At 40.3% G+C, this 17,263-nt stretch overlaps 1 protein-coding gene and 1 pseudogene across 1 annotated transcript in view; one reads left to right on the forward strand and one right to left on the reverse strand.

The window, feature by feature from the left end:
- Positions 1-17,263, forward strand: part of Trim44 (tripartite motif containing 44) — a 105,837-nt gene that overhangs the window by 14,251 nt on the left and 74,323 nt on the right. Inside the window, exon 2 of the mRNA XM_057780999.1 lies at positions 2,459-2,536. Within this exon, the coding sequence (XP_057636982.1) occupies positions 2,459-2,536 (78 nt within the window). The remainder of the gene's footprint in view (positions 1-2,458; positions 2,537-17,263) is intronic.
- LOC130882158 (5S ribosomal RNA) lies at positions 782-901 on the reverse strand (annotated as a pseudogene).

The following is a 17,263-nucleotide window of genomic DNA, read 5'->3' on the forward strand; positions in this document are numbered from 1 at the left end:
TATTCTGGCCCTGGTAAAGTACCACCTTCTTGATGCAGGGTGTAGGAGATACAGACATTAAAAGATCGTTCCAGCCTTTAAGGAACTCAAAACATCTTGAAGAAAACAGACAAAAATAATAATTAAATGCATGTTTCATTTTTTTAATTCAGTGCTAGGTCCTCTTCTAACTATCCTGGCATACATGAACACAGTTATCTTTCTCAGCTGTATGTAATATGTACTATAATGGCTAGCTTTATAGACAGAAATAGAAATGCAGAAGGTAAGATGACTTGCCTACTACCACACAGGTGGTTATTGAGTTGCCATTTGAAACCAGGAAGTAAGAGTCTACATTCTGTGCTCATCTCTACAGTGGTCACTAGCCACATATAACATGAAATGTGCCTAGTCTGGGCTGAATTGGGCTGTATGAATAAGAACAAAGAACTAGATTTCAAAGACCTAATTGGGGGTGGGTGGGAACTATAAGTCTGTCTCTCTCTCTCTCTCTCTCTCTCTCTCTCTCTCTCTCCTCTCTTCTCTCTTCTCTCTTCTCTCTCTTTTCCCCCACCTTCAGCCTGTGTGTGTATGTGTGTGTGTGTGTATCTGTTAGAAGAGTTAATTTATTGTGAAAGAAAGGATTCCCAAGAGAAGAAAGGGCCAGACTAATAGGTAAAACCTCATATCAAATTATATGTTGCTAATATTTTAGACATACTGAATTAAGTAAAATGTATTAAAAATGGTCTTACTTTTCTATTATAGCTACTCTAAAACTTAAGATTTTTTTTTTTAAAGCCTACAGCACCCTGTATTCCCAGGCGGTCTCCTATCTAAGTACTAACCAGGCCCCACCCTGCTGAGTTTCCAAGATCAGATGAGATGAGGCGTGTTCAAGGGTGGTATGGCCGTAGACTAAAACTTTAGATTTTAGAACACTTACTGTGTGCTGTGCACACTGCTAATACTTCTGCAAACATTTTAATTAAGTTTCATATTACCCTTTATATTACTGAAAAGTTTCTGACCCAAATAAGCCTCTCCACCCATGCAGTAATCCAAATCAGATCAAATCAAACTGAATTAGAAAAAGCCCAGGTTTAAGGGATACAGATGCTCTAAGATGACTTTCCAGCCCCACAGAGAGGAGACGGGAAAGCAAGACCAGAAAACCACATGTTCTCTGGGGGACAGTTTAAATACCCTGTGGAGAGGTCTTGTGCATCTCTAGGGCAGGGTCATTGTTTGGCCATGGAGTCTGAACTCAGGCGCTCCACGGGAGGGGACTTGGGGTGCAGCTTCCATCTGAACATTCCAGACTCTTTGAATATATGGGAGCCAGGGCCTGGAGTGATGCTTCCATCCAAACATCCCCATTTTGTAGTCAAGAGAGATGGTTGTAGTGATGAGCCGCGGGCAGGCCTACTTTTCATCTCACCTGGCTCCCGCACGGCTAGCTTAGCCCTGGAAATAACAGCACACAAACTGTATTCATTTAAACACTGCCTGGCCCATTAGTTTCAGTCTCTTACTGGCTAATTCTCACATCTTGCTTAACCCATTTCTAATAATCTGTGTAGCACCAGATGGTGCTACACCAGTGGTGGCTTACCAGGAAAGATTCAGTATGTCTGACCTGGTGGCTGGCTCCATGGCGTCTGACCAACTATGCTTTCTTTCTCCCAGCATTCTGTTCTGTCTACTTCACCTATCTAAATCCTGCCCTATCAAAAAGCCAAGGCAGTTTCTTTATTAACTAATGAGAGTAACACATAGACGATGACCCTCCTCCATCAGATGATTTTGAGAAATTCAATAATTTGTTCTAGGTTAGTTAACTAATTGGTGCCAAACAACTTCAAAACCATGTCTGTCAAAAAACTTGTGTTCTTAATTAGTGTATGGTAATTTCGTTTGAATTTAAGCCTGAGATGCTTTATTTTTGTAGGTACATATAATATTGCGTACATCTGTAATACATAAATCTCCAAAATAAAACTCAGTAGTCTGCAAGATAGAACTCTCTTTTGCAGGGTCTTGAAGGCAGGCACATTGGAGTCTGAGATGAGGCAGTGAAGTCATCCTCTACCAATTGTGTTTATTTAATTTTCTCTCTCTTTCCCCCTCCTTTTCTACCCCTGTCTCTCGTCTTCCTTCCTCCTTTTTTAGCCTGGCTGGTTTCAAACTCACAGAGATCCTTCATTCTCTTCCTCCTGAGTACTGGGATTAAAGGGAAGTGCTACCATACCCAGTCATATTGAGGTTAATTTTCATTCCAGTCTACTATTTCATCCTCATTGTCCATGGATGGAAGAGGGAGGGCAGCACACCCTCCTTGGTTGTTTAGTTCTTTTATCTGATGAGATGACGAATCTGTTTTCTGTTTTACTGTCCATTCTCTCCTGAAATCTCTCCTGTCTGTGAGAGAGCAATGATATGCTACTTAGTGACTCTTGACTGTTTTTTCTCCTAGAGCAAAGATTCGGGTGGACTGAAGGCGGCTATGATAGAGTTGGTGGAAAGGTTAAAGTTCAAGAGCTCAGATCCTAAAGTAAGTATTGTTTTGGAATTAACTGGGTCTTGGTACCCAGTTATTCTCCTTGATTTGACATTTATTCTCCTTGATTTGAGTACAGGAAGTGTTAATGATTATCTATCTGTACTTTCTGTTTAGATCCAATTAAGCCTCACCATCAAAGTATTCTTATATGCCTGGAGAAAAATCATCTATTTCCCGTTCTCTATTTTATGACTTATAACACATAATCCTTAGTTGTTGTTGTTTTTTTTTTCTAAATTGCAGAGAAGTGCATTTTTAATCTTTCCTTACCAGACCTTTGAGACTTTTGTCCTCTGTGTCCTCTATATCTACCCAGAGGCATCTGAGTGAGATACTGATCAGCGTAATTCTGGTCCTGGGACACCCAGCCAGTTGGTGCATAGTACTAATATGCCTTATCAGTCCCTGGCTTGCAGAAGGCAGCTGCCCCTAAGCATGCCTTTGTCCTCATTATCTGGAGTCTGGTCTAGGAAATGATTTGAGCATCCCAGCTACTTTGCAAGATTTGGGGAGCTGGAGGATTGAGATTCTAAGAGACACAAAACTGGAGTGGGGTGAGGGTGGAGGTGGTGGGCTGGGAGCCGAATGTGCAGGAGGAGTTATGACTAATAGATCGCTTCTTCTTCCTGAGACACTGACTGAAGCACTACTCAGTATTGGGACTAGATGACTCTTTGGGAACTTAGAGCCTCTCACAGGTAATAGGGAAAGGAACATGTTTTTATTTTTATGTCTCTCCCTTTAATAGGGGTACCCGACAGCCAGGTTCTGCTCTAGGGATCTTACATAGTTATGACAAAATATATAACAAAAATTTAACTATTTAAAATGTGTGCTTCAGTGGCATTAAGTTTATTTGGAGTGCTCTGCAGCCATCATCACTGTCCACCTCTGGTATGTTTTTATTGTCAAAAACTAAAACTCTGTCCCTATTAAACATAACATCTCATTCTCCTTCCCTTTCTATATTTTTTGATGATCACAAACCCCTGTGAAGTAGTTCCTTATCCCAGCTTAATTTGTTTTATTTTAAGGATAGTGAGGCTTAAAGAAGCAGATTTATTGCTCCAAATCTAGTGTATTGTGGAGATGAGAGTCAAATGACTCTAGTGCCTTTACTCTTGTTTTCATTTCTCACTGCAAACCCTGAGGTCTCATCTTTGTGCTTTGTAATCATGTTTTTAAAACTGAAACGCCACGATGAAGCAAAGCCATTTGCAAGAACGGGCTCTTTAATAACTGCAGTCATCAGTAATTTTCATATGACACTGAAAATATTGACATTAGTAGTATCTCCTCTCTTTTAAATAGGTAAGGTTCTACGGTAGTGAGCGTCTAGATAGAAAAGTAGAAAAGAATAGGAGGACTCCTGCTATGAATAATTCTTCCCATTGATAAAGCTGAACCAGCTAAATACTAAAGGTAACTGAAAACATCTAAATACCTTGAGGAGTTTCTTTGATTTTTATGGGTAACTGTCTCTGCCATACCTGTATGTTTGTGACTGGCAAAGCAGTAAAAAAGGATTATTGTTACAGGCTTTGGCCTCCTTTATGAATACAGTCAGTGCTTCTTTTAGAAACTTCCCAGAGAGAAGAGTCCAGCTAAAGTGAATGTAGCAGTTTTCAATCTGTGAGTCAACCCTGGGGTGGGGGGAGGGGGGCTCAAGTGACTTTCACATATCAGATACCCTGCATATCAGATATTTACATTATGATTCATAACAGTAGCAAAATTACAGTTATGAAGTAGCAATGAAAATAATTTTATGGTTGGGGGGTCACCACAACGTGAGGAACTGTATTAAAGGGTCACAGCATTAGTGGTTGAGAACTGCTGCCTTAATGTAAGCTAAAAGATAAGGGCCTGACTTGATGTTAGGTGTGTGCCACACTGTCCACCCTTTTACCTGCAAGCCCCCTTTTAGTCTCCTGCATGAATTTGCTTCAGTGTACGTGGAGCTGGCTTTAGAAGAAGTGAGTTTAATTATGGCGTGACAGCCATACCAGGAAGAAGAGAGAAAAACAGGCCACTTTTAATATAAACTTTTCGTAAAGGATGTTCTAGTAGTCATTTACCTTCCAAAAGTTCTCCTAAGTTTCTGTCTGTCCTGCCATCCTGCAGTACTCTGCCATTCCCTCTTCGGATTGGCCTGTGGAAGAAGGGTAGACGAGTTCAGGCTCTCTGCCCTGTTTTTAGAGCCCCTAAAACACCCCAAAGCTTGATTGTCCAGACAGTAAAATCTACTACCAATTGAATTCACTTTAAAGGATTATGTATTTATTATTGATTATATGTGGGGCTCTGTCAGCATGATTGTCTGAGCACTCCACGCATGCTGTGCTCATGAAGGGACTGGGGTTACAGATACCTTGTGAGCTGCCATCTGGGTGCTGACAATCAAACTCAGGGCTTCTGGAAGAGCAACCAGTGCTCCTAATAGCTGAGCTATTTCTCCAGCCTCTGAGTTCACTTTTAACTGTGCTAGAGATCAAGGGAAGATGCCTATATTAACTCTTTTCTATAATTATGAAACATTTATGCTGATAGATAAAAGATGCAGATATTCATAAAGGAAAGCTAGAGTGAATTCCCCTTTAATTACAACTATTAACAGTTTAGTGTATAAGCTTCTAGATAATTTTTGGATTTTAATATTTTGCAAAAATTATATGTTGCCTATGTTTCATGTTGCTTTTTTCACTATACAGAATATTCTAGATACTCTTTTGTGTTGACAAATAGAATGTTAGTTACTTCTCTTGATAAGATTCAGGTTTTAGTTAGCTTTACATGTTAATTTGACATAGCCTAGTGTTTTCTGGGAGGCAAGTCTCCATTAGGGAATTGCCTGGATCAAATTGGCCTGTGAGTCTGTCTGTGAGTGATTGTTTCAATTGGTAATTGATGCTGGAGGGCCCAGTCCACTTGGTATCACCTTACCTAGACAGCTTTTATTTTATTGTTAAATTTTATTGTTCATAAAAATCACCCAGAGGATTTATTAAAAGTTCTAAGCTGGGCGGTGGTGGCACATGCTTTTAAAATCCCAGCACTTGAAAGAAAGAGGCAGGTGGATCTCTAATAAGAATTCCAGCCAAGCCTGGTCTACAGAGTAAATTTCAGGACAGCCAGAGCTACGCAGAGAAACCTTGTCTTGAAAAACCAAAGGAAAAAAAAGAATTTCAGGCCCGCCCCCAGAGTTTTGAGATTCAGTTGATGTGGGCTGACATAGTCCCAGACTTTGAAAACCACTGTGCTAATCTTTGGGCTATTTTCCTTGCTTTTTGTTTGTTCGTTCTGTTTTTCTGCTTTCTTCAAATAGAAAAGCATCTAAAAATAAGACTAAATGGTTTTCAAATTTGAAAAAGAAAATGAAATATATAAAAATCCGGTCTTAGCAGGCAATGGGATTGCACGCCTTTAATCCCAGCACTCAGGAGGCAGAGACAGGTGGAATTCCATGAGTTTGAGGCCAGCCTGGTCTACCAAGTGAGTTCCAGGACAGGCTCCACAGCTACAGAGAAACCCTGTCTCGAAACAGACAAACAAAAATCCAGGTTTAGGAAACAAGTGAGTTGGACAGAAGTAAGAAAGAAATGGGGATGGAAAAGGGAGATGGAAAGTGGGTACGGTCTGCAAAGGAGGCTGGGATGGTTTCAAAGTCTCATTTTTAACAGAGAAATAGCAAAGTCAGGAAGAAGGAAGAGGCTTCAAGAAGGAGTGTGAACAGAGGTGTTGAATCAAGACAGGAGAATAATTAAAGACTGTGCTATAGTTCTAAGAATAGGTTGAGTTCTGAAGCTAGAAGAACCATAGAAAACATCAAATCCCAGCCGCTAGAAGTGATCTTGAAAACAAGAAACAGAACTATTAATGGATAAGAAGTTCCACAAGACTGGAGGAAGCTGTGTATGTGTGTATTGCTTTGGTGGAGCTTGTTTTAAAGGTTACCTGCCTCCAGATAGCTAGCCATCTCCTATACTGTGGATAAAGACTGCTTTTATAACAGCCTTGACTTTGTGAAAAATTATTGCTGGAAACTGACTAGATGTGTTTGATATTCAAACTGTAAAAATTTCTTTTCTAGCCAAACTTTCAGGAACATGTTACACAAAGCATGGTTTGTTTGGTTTTTTTGTTTTTGTTTTGTTTGTTTGCGTGTGTATTTCTTCTTCTTCTTTTTTTTTTTTTTTTTTTTGGTTTTTCGAGACAGGGTTTCTCTGGTTTTGGAGCCTGTCCTGGAACTAGCTCTTGTAGACCAGGCTGGTCTCGAACTCCCAGAGATCCTCCTGTTTCTGCCTCCCGAGTGCTGGGATTAAAGGCGTGCGCCACCGCCGCCCGGCTATGTGTATTTCTTATATATCTGTTCATCTTAGTGAAATAGGAGATTTTTAATCTGTGAGCAATGCCTTAGCCTGTTATCTCAGTATTTTTTGAGACTGGTTCTCTCTTAGCTGTCCTGGAACTCAGCTAGGTAGACCAGGGTGGCTTCAAACTCAGAGATTCTCCCGCCTCTGTCCCCCAAGTGCTTGGACTGATGGCATGTGCCCCCAAACCTAGCTAACTTTTGGCTTGCCTTATTCCATGTTTTTGACCCTTACACTGGATTGAGTACAAGCAGATATAGGCTACACATGCACGTAGACTGTCACCACTTTCAGTAGGACCCTTCTCCATTGAGTTTTCCCTCACATCTTTCTTTCCCTTATTGGGATCAAATAAGCCAAAATGGCCATAGTCCCAGAGCACCGGAATCGGTAGACCTTTTCTAAAAGATGATGTGGAAAGACAACAAAGAGCCATAGCGTCCAGAACATCTAGCTCTGACTGCGGCATAACTCCAGCTCCTTTGGTTGGTCAAGGACAACCGTGGGGAAAAACACTCCTAGTTTCTAGGCCAGCTCTAGCTTCTGGCATAGGAGCCACTCAGAAACAGCTGTGGCCCCTTTAGTCTCTGTAGACATTCAGAGAGCACAAAGGGGAAAACAAGTCTCTTTCACTTCTTCCTTATAGCCTTCCCTTTATCCTTGCGAAAGGAGACCTCTTCTCCTTGCTTTTCCCTTTCCCCTCTATTCTAAAAGTAATATTAGTTCTCTGTAAACATTTAGAAAAGAACAGAAAAGTACAAAGAATAAAGAAAAACAATATCACTTATTCTTTCATTGCCCGTAGTGGGTTATAAAGTTTGGGAGTTTTGTTAAAATCTCAGCTATTTCACATAATTCAGTGTTCTAAGGTTTGGTTAAACCAATCCAAGGTACAGGGTTAGTGACATTAAATGAGAGATGCTAAAACTTAGGATACTACTATACTTTGCCTTTCAGGCTGTGTGTGTGTGTGTATACATGTACAAACACATACACTATAATGCAAGTTTTGTTTTCTGACCTTTACTGCTAACAACCTTTATAAATGCATATATTTTTATCATTTGAATAAACTTTGATCCTTGAACCCCAGTTTGGGGTACTAGAATCATGAAAGCCAATTTGCCTTTACTGTTGAATAGAAATTTCACTTAATGAAGTCCTAGGTTTTTGGTGGCATGAACAGATTCTGTGCAGTATTTTTTGTTTGTATTTTGGTAAATATGACAGTTGTAGTCTAATGTTTTTTGGAACAGGGAAAATGTAATGCAGAGTTGGGTTCCTAGTCATATAACCACCTAATTCATTGCATCAATATCCTTACTGGTTGATATGTCTTACGGTGACAGAATAGTACCCTGTTGTAAAGCGTCATGACCACTTGCTCCAATCCTCCCACTTCATAGATGAAGAAACAAAACCATGTTCAAGACTTATCAAGTAGGTAAGGTATAACAAAGATAAGGGATATCATATCTCTTAAATAAGTTTTTAAAAAGTTATTCACAGATGATGAAATAACATATATACTGATGTTATAAAAGCTCATATTGGATAAATTTATAGGAATACAAAGTAAACTTGGTGTGTTGTCTAGGACCAAGAGGAGGGGCAGTGGTGACAACTTGCAAGCATGGGTTTTCTTTGAGGAGTAATGAAAGACTCAGAGATGGATGGTGGTAATAGTTCCACAACTCCGGATATACCAATAACCTAAATATGAAAAAACCGAACTGTACTACTGCACCCCCTTTTCTTTTTTGAAGACTAGATCTGCATGCATATCCTTGACTGTCCTGGAACTCGCTCTGTAGATTAGGCTGACCTTGAACTCACAGGGGTCTACATGCCACTACCTCCTGAGCACTGGGATTAAAGGCGTTTCATGATGCCCAGCTCTGAAGTGTACACTTCAATGAATGAATTATAAGACCTGTGGGTCTTACCTCAAGAAAGTCCTTGGGGAGACAAATTACTGCCTGAATTACTTTGCTCCATCCTTCCCTTGAAGTGTTAGCCATGAATAGTGTTTTCTTTTGCTTTAGACAGGTGAACCCGCTGTTCACCTCTGACAGGGAGAAGCATGTTCTCCCTGTATGTTCTATAGTTATTCAGAGCCCAGGCTTCTGGGCAGCTCCTACCCCAAGAGTAACTCTAACATGGGTAGCTGCACAAGCTTGGGCAACTCCTTTGCTTAACTTTTTGATTATTGGGTTTTTTGTTTGTTTGTTTGTTTATAAAATAGGGGATAATAGTATATACTTCAGAGGTTGAGAGGAAGGCTATAGGAGATAAAGTGCTTAGTATGACATCCTGTTAGTGGTGGCTACTACTTGCCCTTCTAGTCCTAAGGAATCCCTTTAAAAGGAGGACAAGTGGATCTGGGGAAAGCTACTTCCCTAAAGAATTGAGATTTTTCCAATCTTTTCTGAGAAAAAAAAAAAGAGCTACCCACTTAATAAATAACTAGTTTCTATATTTGGATCAATTAGCACTTCTCAGACTTAGTAATACTTACAGATTGTAGGTTTTACAGGCCATTGATATCTCTTTGAGTGATAATGATGTGCAGATAAATTGAGTTAAATTCTCACATTTGGGATATATTGGTGTGGCTGGCTCATTCTGCAGGCCTGGGTCTGCCTGTCAAGTATGTGACCTTGTTCAGCCTAGCTCTCTGCTAATGCAAGTCAAGACGGATACAGCTGCCTTGGGTGTTACAGCTGTATGTCAGTATTCCTGATAGAAACAATGCTCTGCATAACATTGGTTGTGCTGTTCTGGACCAAATTCCCTAGCAGAACTGCCTGGTGTCAAATTAAAAGAAAAAGCAGTTATGTTTCCTTTAAGACCACACCAGGTGGTGTATCCCTGCTTTAAAGTAAATGCCACTCAGATTCTTTATTTCCCCTCTGCTCCCTCTTGTTTCTCCTGCAGCTTTATCCTTTGACTGTAACTCTTTCTTGTTGGGGCCCTCAAAGCATAAGGATCTTCTACGTACATTGTCTTTTTAAAGTGGTTTTAAAGTAAGGTGGCAGCCGGGCGGTGGTGGCGCACGCCTTTAATCCCAGCACTCGGGAGGCAGAGGCAAGCAAATCTATGTGAGTTCGAGGCCAACCTGGTCCACAAGAGCTAGTTCTAGGACAGGCTCCAAAGCTACAGAGAAACCCTGTCTCGAAAAACAAAGTAAAACAAAAAGCAGCAAAAACAAAACAAAAAATAAGGCCGCAATGATTTTGAGTCACCAGATAGCATTATTAGAAAGCAAAGGGACTGAGCGTTAAGTGGCTTAATAAAACCAATTCATTGTTATATTCACCCTTGCTCTTTTCCACACTGACAGGAGATTTGATGATTTATTCTGCTGAGTGCTTTCAGAGGGCAGTGGAACTGTCCATACTCCTCCACGGCAGCCACGCTGCTTCATGTTTTAAGTGTAGATTGTATTTGACATTTAATTTAGGAGCCTGGGAACCTAGATATAAAACTCTACTATGATAACAGTGATAAAACCAGCTAGACGTTTATTTAAGAGCCTGCATCTCCCCTGCTTTCCCTCCCTTTTCCTGTTGTTAAACCTTTCAAGAAATAAAATTACAGTATACTCAAGAAAAGGATGCTTTCTTTGGTAACTTAAAACTAAGTCTTCAAAGTGCAGCTCTCAGTCTACTGTAGTCTATATGTAGATGCTTTTAAGGCTATGTTTGTATAAAATTTGAGGATAATGCCTCTCCTCTAATTGTCTCAGCATTTAGATCGAGCACTAAAATAAACAAAAATTGAAATAAATTTTGGAAGGTCACAGACTTTATGATGCTGATAAGTTTTTTTTTCTATGTAGAGTTTATTTAGACTTTCAGAGCAAAGTATTTATATCAAGTATGTCATGCTTTCCTTTCCTCTGAAGGTGAAGGAATCAGATGACCTGGCCCACATAGCACAGTACCTATTACCTGTCAGTGTGCTGGAGCCTTCATTCAATTTTATCTCTTAGAGTAGGATTAATCATGTTGTGTTGTAATTAATAATCTGAAAATGGAAATTTTTATTTTGTGGTACTGGAGAGTGAACTGAAGACCAGGTATATGGCAGGCCAAGCATCTTATCACTGAATTACAAACCTAGGCCTCGAAATGGAGACTTTTTTTTTTTTTTTTTTTTTTTTTTTGGTTTTTCGAGACAGGGTTTCTCTGTAGCTTTGGTGCCTGTCCTGGAACTAGCTCTTGTAGACCAGGCTGGCCTCAAACTCAGAGATCCGCCTGCCTCTGCCTCCCAGGTGCTGGGATTAAAGGCGTGCACCACCACCGCCGGGCTGAAATGGAGACTTTTAAAGATATATGAATCAAGGAGTGAGCCTTTAGGGACCTGAAAAGCATGTTAGTTAATGAGCACTGTGGCTCATGGTTCTTGGTTCTTGGATATATAGATGTTGCTAAAATTCTTTCCCTTGAAAAGCAACGTGAACAGTGTCTACTCTTCCTCCTAAGGTCTTAATGACAAACCAAGTTACAATTCCACTAAGGTTCACCCAAGAGAACCAGTGAGTTTATTAAACTTCCTTACAGAGAGAGCAGTGGTGAGGGGTTATGGGCAGTAGGACAGGTGACTTACAGTATCACCCAGGAAGGATGGTAGCTTCCCCGTAGCTGCGTAGACAGAACCTCTTCCCCACATCATTCCCCAACTATATTCGTGACCTCTAGCCTTTCCCAGAGACCAAAAGGCCATGTGTACTTAGGGCAGAATTACCTGCATATTCAATTAAGGGTTTCATGATCCCTTCCATCCCCTTTCCAAGAAGAAACATCAACAGACAGCAAGCCCAACTGTGATGATCTTTGGTGAGCGGGTCCAGCTGGAATCCTGAAGATAGTAGTTTGGCTATGAAGATTTCTTATACAACACAGGCTACCAATTTCCCACAGGGAAGAAAGGTTTCATCTGCACAGAAAAGGAACAGGGTATGAGGCAATCTGTGAGACCGAGGAAACTACTGTGTCATAGACTTTGTATAGGTGCTAAAGAGCAGAATGTGACCTAACCTTCCTATACATTCTGCTTTGCTGCTGTTGTAGTCTGGGCTATCTGAAACGATGCTCAGAGAGGTCTTGTCAAACCAGAGAAGGTGTACATTGCTTCCTAACAACCCGGGGCTCCTAAGGCAAAGTGATTCTATATGACAATCCCCACTTCTAAAAATGTTTTCCCTGTTTGCTCTCAGGAAATTAGAATCTCAGTCCCCAAGTGTAGAGTCTCTCTTTAAGAAAGCTTGCAAGGAGCTCCTTATGAGAGCCCAGTGAGTGATGAGCCGCGGGCAGGCCTACTTTTCATCTCACCTGGCTCCCGCATGGCTAGCTTAGCCCTGGAAATAACAGCACACAAACTGTATTCATTTATACACTGCCTGGCCCATTAGTTTCAGTCTCTTATTGACTAATTCTCACATCCTGATTAACCCATTTCTAATAATCTGTGTAGCACCATGAGGTGGTGACTTACTGGGAAAGATTCTAGCCTACATCTGTCTCAGGTCGAAGAATCATGGTGACTGACTCACTTCCCTTCTTCCCAGCATTCTGTCCTGTGTACTCCACCTTTCTAAATTCTGCCCTATCAAAAAGCCAAGGCAGTTTCTATTAAGCAATGAAAGTAACACATAGACAGATGACCCTCCTACACCACATAGGTTTTTCATACATCCTTAGTTTGGGTTAACCAAACCACCACTTTATCCTGTACCCTATTTCCCCACCCTCTCACCCCTGTTTAAGCTTCCAATTATTTCCATATGTACTTTCATATATGTGTTCTATTCTCTCCTAACCTATTGCCCCCTCTCCCTCTCATCAGATCTTTTTAGTTTCCTGAGCTCATAGATCTCTAAGTTACACACACAACTCTGAAAATTCAAAGCTAGGATACACATATGAGGGAGAATACTTGGTGTTCTTTCTGGACTTGGGTTAAGAGGTGAGTCCTTTTTAAAATTGCTTTCGTCTTCAGTAGGTAAAATAGGTCTTCTTTGTATATACAAATGTAACAGGCTCAAAAATACTATAAATTATATGTGGTTGCCCCCACAAACTTTTAGTGTCACTTTCTACCTCCTCCTTCATTACAGTAGCTGTCTTTCTAGTTTATGCTGGGTTCAGATGGAGAGAACACAGGAAAACAAGACAGACTAGAGGCATTCTTCTCAGTTTTTATAGGTCCTGGAGTTCTCTGGAGACTCCTACTTTGTAGTCCTGGAGTACAGGTCATCCAGAGTTCTTTTTTCTCAGAAGTGATACTAGAATTTTGTGACTGTGATCTTAGTTTCTACTCTGTGGTCAGGCAAAGACAGAAGCATCTTAAGAGCAAGCAGTAATGTCAAGTCAACACGAGCATGCCATCCCCAGTGAACTGCTTTGTGCTGCTTTCATTTCAGTGCGTGTCACTGGGTTATACATCAAGTTGTCAATATAGTACAGTCACAGCAGCTGACAACAGGACAAGCAGACCCATGAGAAGAAGATGCTTCACAGCGGTGCTGCCCCCATAGTGGATAGATGTTCATATCATTTGGTAAAGGCTGCTCATCTTTTGACAATTGGACTATGTCTCTCTTAGGTACCTGGGGTGTACAGTTGCTGCTCACTTCTCAATTTGATTAGTTTATTGGGCCCTTTCAAGTACCAAAACCTATATTGGTTTTTTGTTTGTTTGTTTTGGGTTTGGGTTTTTTTTTTTTCTTCACTCTTTGGGGGCCCGCCACCCAGCTCCCAAATAAATACATGGAGACTTATTCTTACTTATGAATGCCTGGCCTTAGCTTGGCTTATTTCTAGCCAGCTTTTCCTAACTTAAATTATTCCATCTACCTTTTCCCTCTGGGATTTTACCTTTCTCTATATACCTTTCTTTCCTTAGTCCATGGTTGATTGTGTGGCTGGGTGGTTGGCCTCTCCTCTTTTTCTCAATCCTCTCTTCTCTTTGATTTACTTTCTCTCCTGCCTAGCTATTAACTGTGTAGAGCTTTATTAGACCAATCAGGTGTTTTAGGCAGGCAAAGTAAAACAGCTTTACAGAGATAACAAATGCAGCATAAAAGAATGCAACACATCTTTGCATCATTAAGCAAATGTTTCACAGTATAAATGAATGTAACACATTTTAAACTAATATTCTGCAACAGAAACCTCCAAAACACATTGTCCTCTGATATACATGCTTAAGGCATGCATGTTTATGTTGAGGAAAGAGGACGGTGGGGGAAAGCGAGGAACTAGCATAATGCCATATGTAGGGAGCTCAAAAGCTTAGGCTCAAAAACCAAATTTCACAGTTTAGGGAATAAATACCAGAGGAAAATAGAGGAAGGATGGAGTATTTTGATTGAAATTTTGGATTATTGTCTGAGAGAATGTGGTTTGGAAAGTTAGAGGTATAAACCAGGTCAAAAAATCAAAGCTAAGGTCTCACTTCCAATGTGGTGAGAATGAGGAATATAAATAGTCTCTAATATCGAAAGGATCAAAGGTGGTGTTTGAAGTCAAGACAAAAAGCAAAGAATTCAGAGCCAAGGAGAGATGAGAAGGGAACAAAATCTAAGATATAGTTGAAAGTTGTAGCTGGATTCTAGGCGTAGGTTCACATCAAATGTCTTGTCACTTAAAGTTGGTGTGGGGAGAATGGACTGCATTAGGGCGACACTGGGCAAAGGAGGGCTGAAAAGGAGAGCTGAAGCATGGGTCTGGGTGTTTAGTGAAGATCAGTGGGAGGTGGAGAAACCTCCAGCCATACTGAAGAAGGTCAGAGGAAGTGTGGCTTCCCTCAAAACCAGTTGCCTACTGCTATGAGCAAGCCCTGGGAAGAGGAAGATAAAACTGATCTGAGTTGGTATCATAGATACCTACCTACCTAAATGACCTTACTTTGAATGGGAGGTAGGGAGGGCACATCAGCGTTTGATGAAAAAAATGAAATCATATAGTTAGAAGGCAGATTATGTATTCATAGTATACAAATTTGGACTCCAGTTTGCCACTTACTTCGGGCAGAGTTAGATTTCTTTTCTCACCTCAGTTTCTTCATCTGTGAAATAAGTATAATGATAGCTACCTCACAGTACTACTATAATGGCTAACTGAGGTAATCCACACGTAGTGCTTCCTATAGTCCCTAATGTGAGAGACACTGATAAACAAAAGCAGCAGTGGTATGGAGGAGTGGGTGGTGATTCGGTTTGAAGTGTGATGGCTTAGGTAATAGGAGTGTGTCCAGCACAGCAGAGAAATACTGAGGTGAGTTACATGGAGAGACAATCCAGACATCACAGGCCTTCTCTCAAGGGAGTAATAATTGTATTCCAAAGATGGGATAAAATTATACAAGCAAAGTCTAATGTTTCTCCTTGCTTCTAGTAATGTCCAGAGACACTTTCGGTTGTTATAGCTGAGGTAGGGAAGATGCTGCTGACTATCATATAATGCCTTAGCTTTTCTTCACAGCAAGGAATTGCTAGCTTCAAGTGTCAGTGGTGCAGGAATGAAAACTCTGAATCATAGTGACCTGCGAAGAGTGTATAGAATTTCCAAAAAGAAGCTGGTAATGAGGGAGCTAGAGAAGTGCAACAACCGTGAGAGAGAATTTAGACTGCAGGCCTAGTGCTTTGTTATCAACACAGGCCTCATGAAGGGAAGTGTACAGCAGACACCACACATGGCCGCTTTTCTCTGGAGGCATGCAGGGAAGATGGGAATGCTGGTTTAAGAAAGATTGGGATGCTTATTTGTTTGTTTTTTGATTTTTGTGCTGCTGGGGCTCTAAGCCAAGGATACTGCATACCGAAGGCAAGCACTCCACTACTGGGTTGTAGCCCAACAGGAAGACTTGAAATATTACTTTACTTAATGTCTTCTTGAACATTCTCAATACCCCAGTGTAAAACCCAAGGAAGTTGGTTTTCTAACTAGGTCATGAGAATGACTCTACTGAGAATGTTGGTGATGGAATGTAGTTCAGAGTTCACATCTGCTATGTTTCTAAACTGCTTGATAATTTTCATAACCTGAGAAATGCACTGTTGTTTTATTAATAAACTAGCTTTTCCAGTCATATATGAGACATGAACTTGGGAGATCTTGTCATTGAAAAAGACCTAGTTTTCTGGAATACAGTTTTTATTAAGTCATGATGCTTTCCAGCTATCATTCTTCTTGTTCTTTTAAAACTACCTCTGATTAGTAAAAAGAAATAAAATTTGGTTTCCTGTAGTTAGGCTAGCAAGGAGTTGATAGCTTTTAGTTCATGTCAAATGCTTTGCATAGATATTAGTACAAGTTTTTTAATCCAAGGATGATGTGTCCAATTATGCATGTGTGAAGTGCCCGTCTACATATTTCTTGGGCCTAGCCTAGCTAGGAAATATTAAATACAAGAGTATATAGAATTTATCATGGGGTAAGATTTAACTCTTTAAGATATAAATCATTTATACTGGTGGGAACCATATGAGAACTGATGTATTAAATATGGAAATAACTTAGTAGAAATGAACTTCATCACCAGGTGTGGTGGTGGTCTTCATAGGTTCCAAGACAGCCAAGGCTATATAGAGAGACCCTGTCTCAAATAAATTCTGTCAATGGACTTGAGCAGTCATAAAGTGATCATTAGAAGCAATATGTTATAGCAGAAAACATATGGTACTGGACCAAAGCAAAATTTCCAAACTTGACATTGTGACTGTTCTCCCCCAGAGCTTCCCTTTTTCACCTATAAAATAAGGTAACCTATAGGTATTCACTACTATGTTCTGACCATACATAAATTAACCACCAGTGGTTCCAAATTATAAACAATGCTGTGTTTAAGTAGTGGCATTTGCGTGCAAATGCAGTTATAAGCAGATAGAGAATTGTGCTCATAAGGGAAGTGCTAAGCGTTTTTAGCCAGTTGGAACCAGTTGACCAAATTTCCGTTTACAATTTCTTTTGTGTGAATGACTAAGTTCCTCAGTAACATTTTTCTGGAGATACTCAGTGCCATAGTAAGTATGCACTTCAAAGAAGGGGGGCGTAGTTTTCTCTTAATTGAGTAGTTCATCTTTGGTTTAATTAGCCTCTAAGATTCCACACTAAGATTTTGTTTGGAGTAAGACTTGATAGTTTAGTAGATGCTGTCTATCTAGAAAGAAGCTTCTAGATTCCATTTTCACCATTCGTCTATCTACCTTTCTTTTCTGAGTTTATGGAGTTTTCCCGTTTTATAGACATCACATATAGTGAGACTATCATGGACATTTTTGGGGAACTTTAGGACAGGCTGAAGAAGTACCAATAAACCCACTCAGAAATGATTCCTGAGA

This window comes from Chionomys nivalis, chromosome 9, assembly GCF_950005125.1.
Source record: "Chionomys nivalis chromosome 9, mChiNiv1.1, whole genome shotgun sequence".
NCBI lineage: Eukaryota > Metazoa > Chordata > Mammalia > Rodentia > Cricetidae > Chionomys > Chionomys nivalis.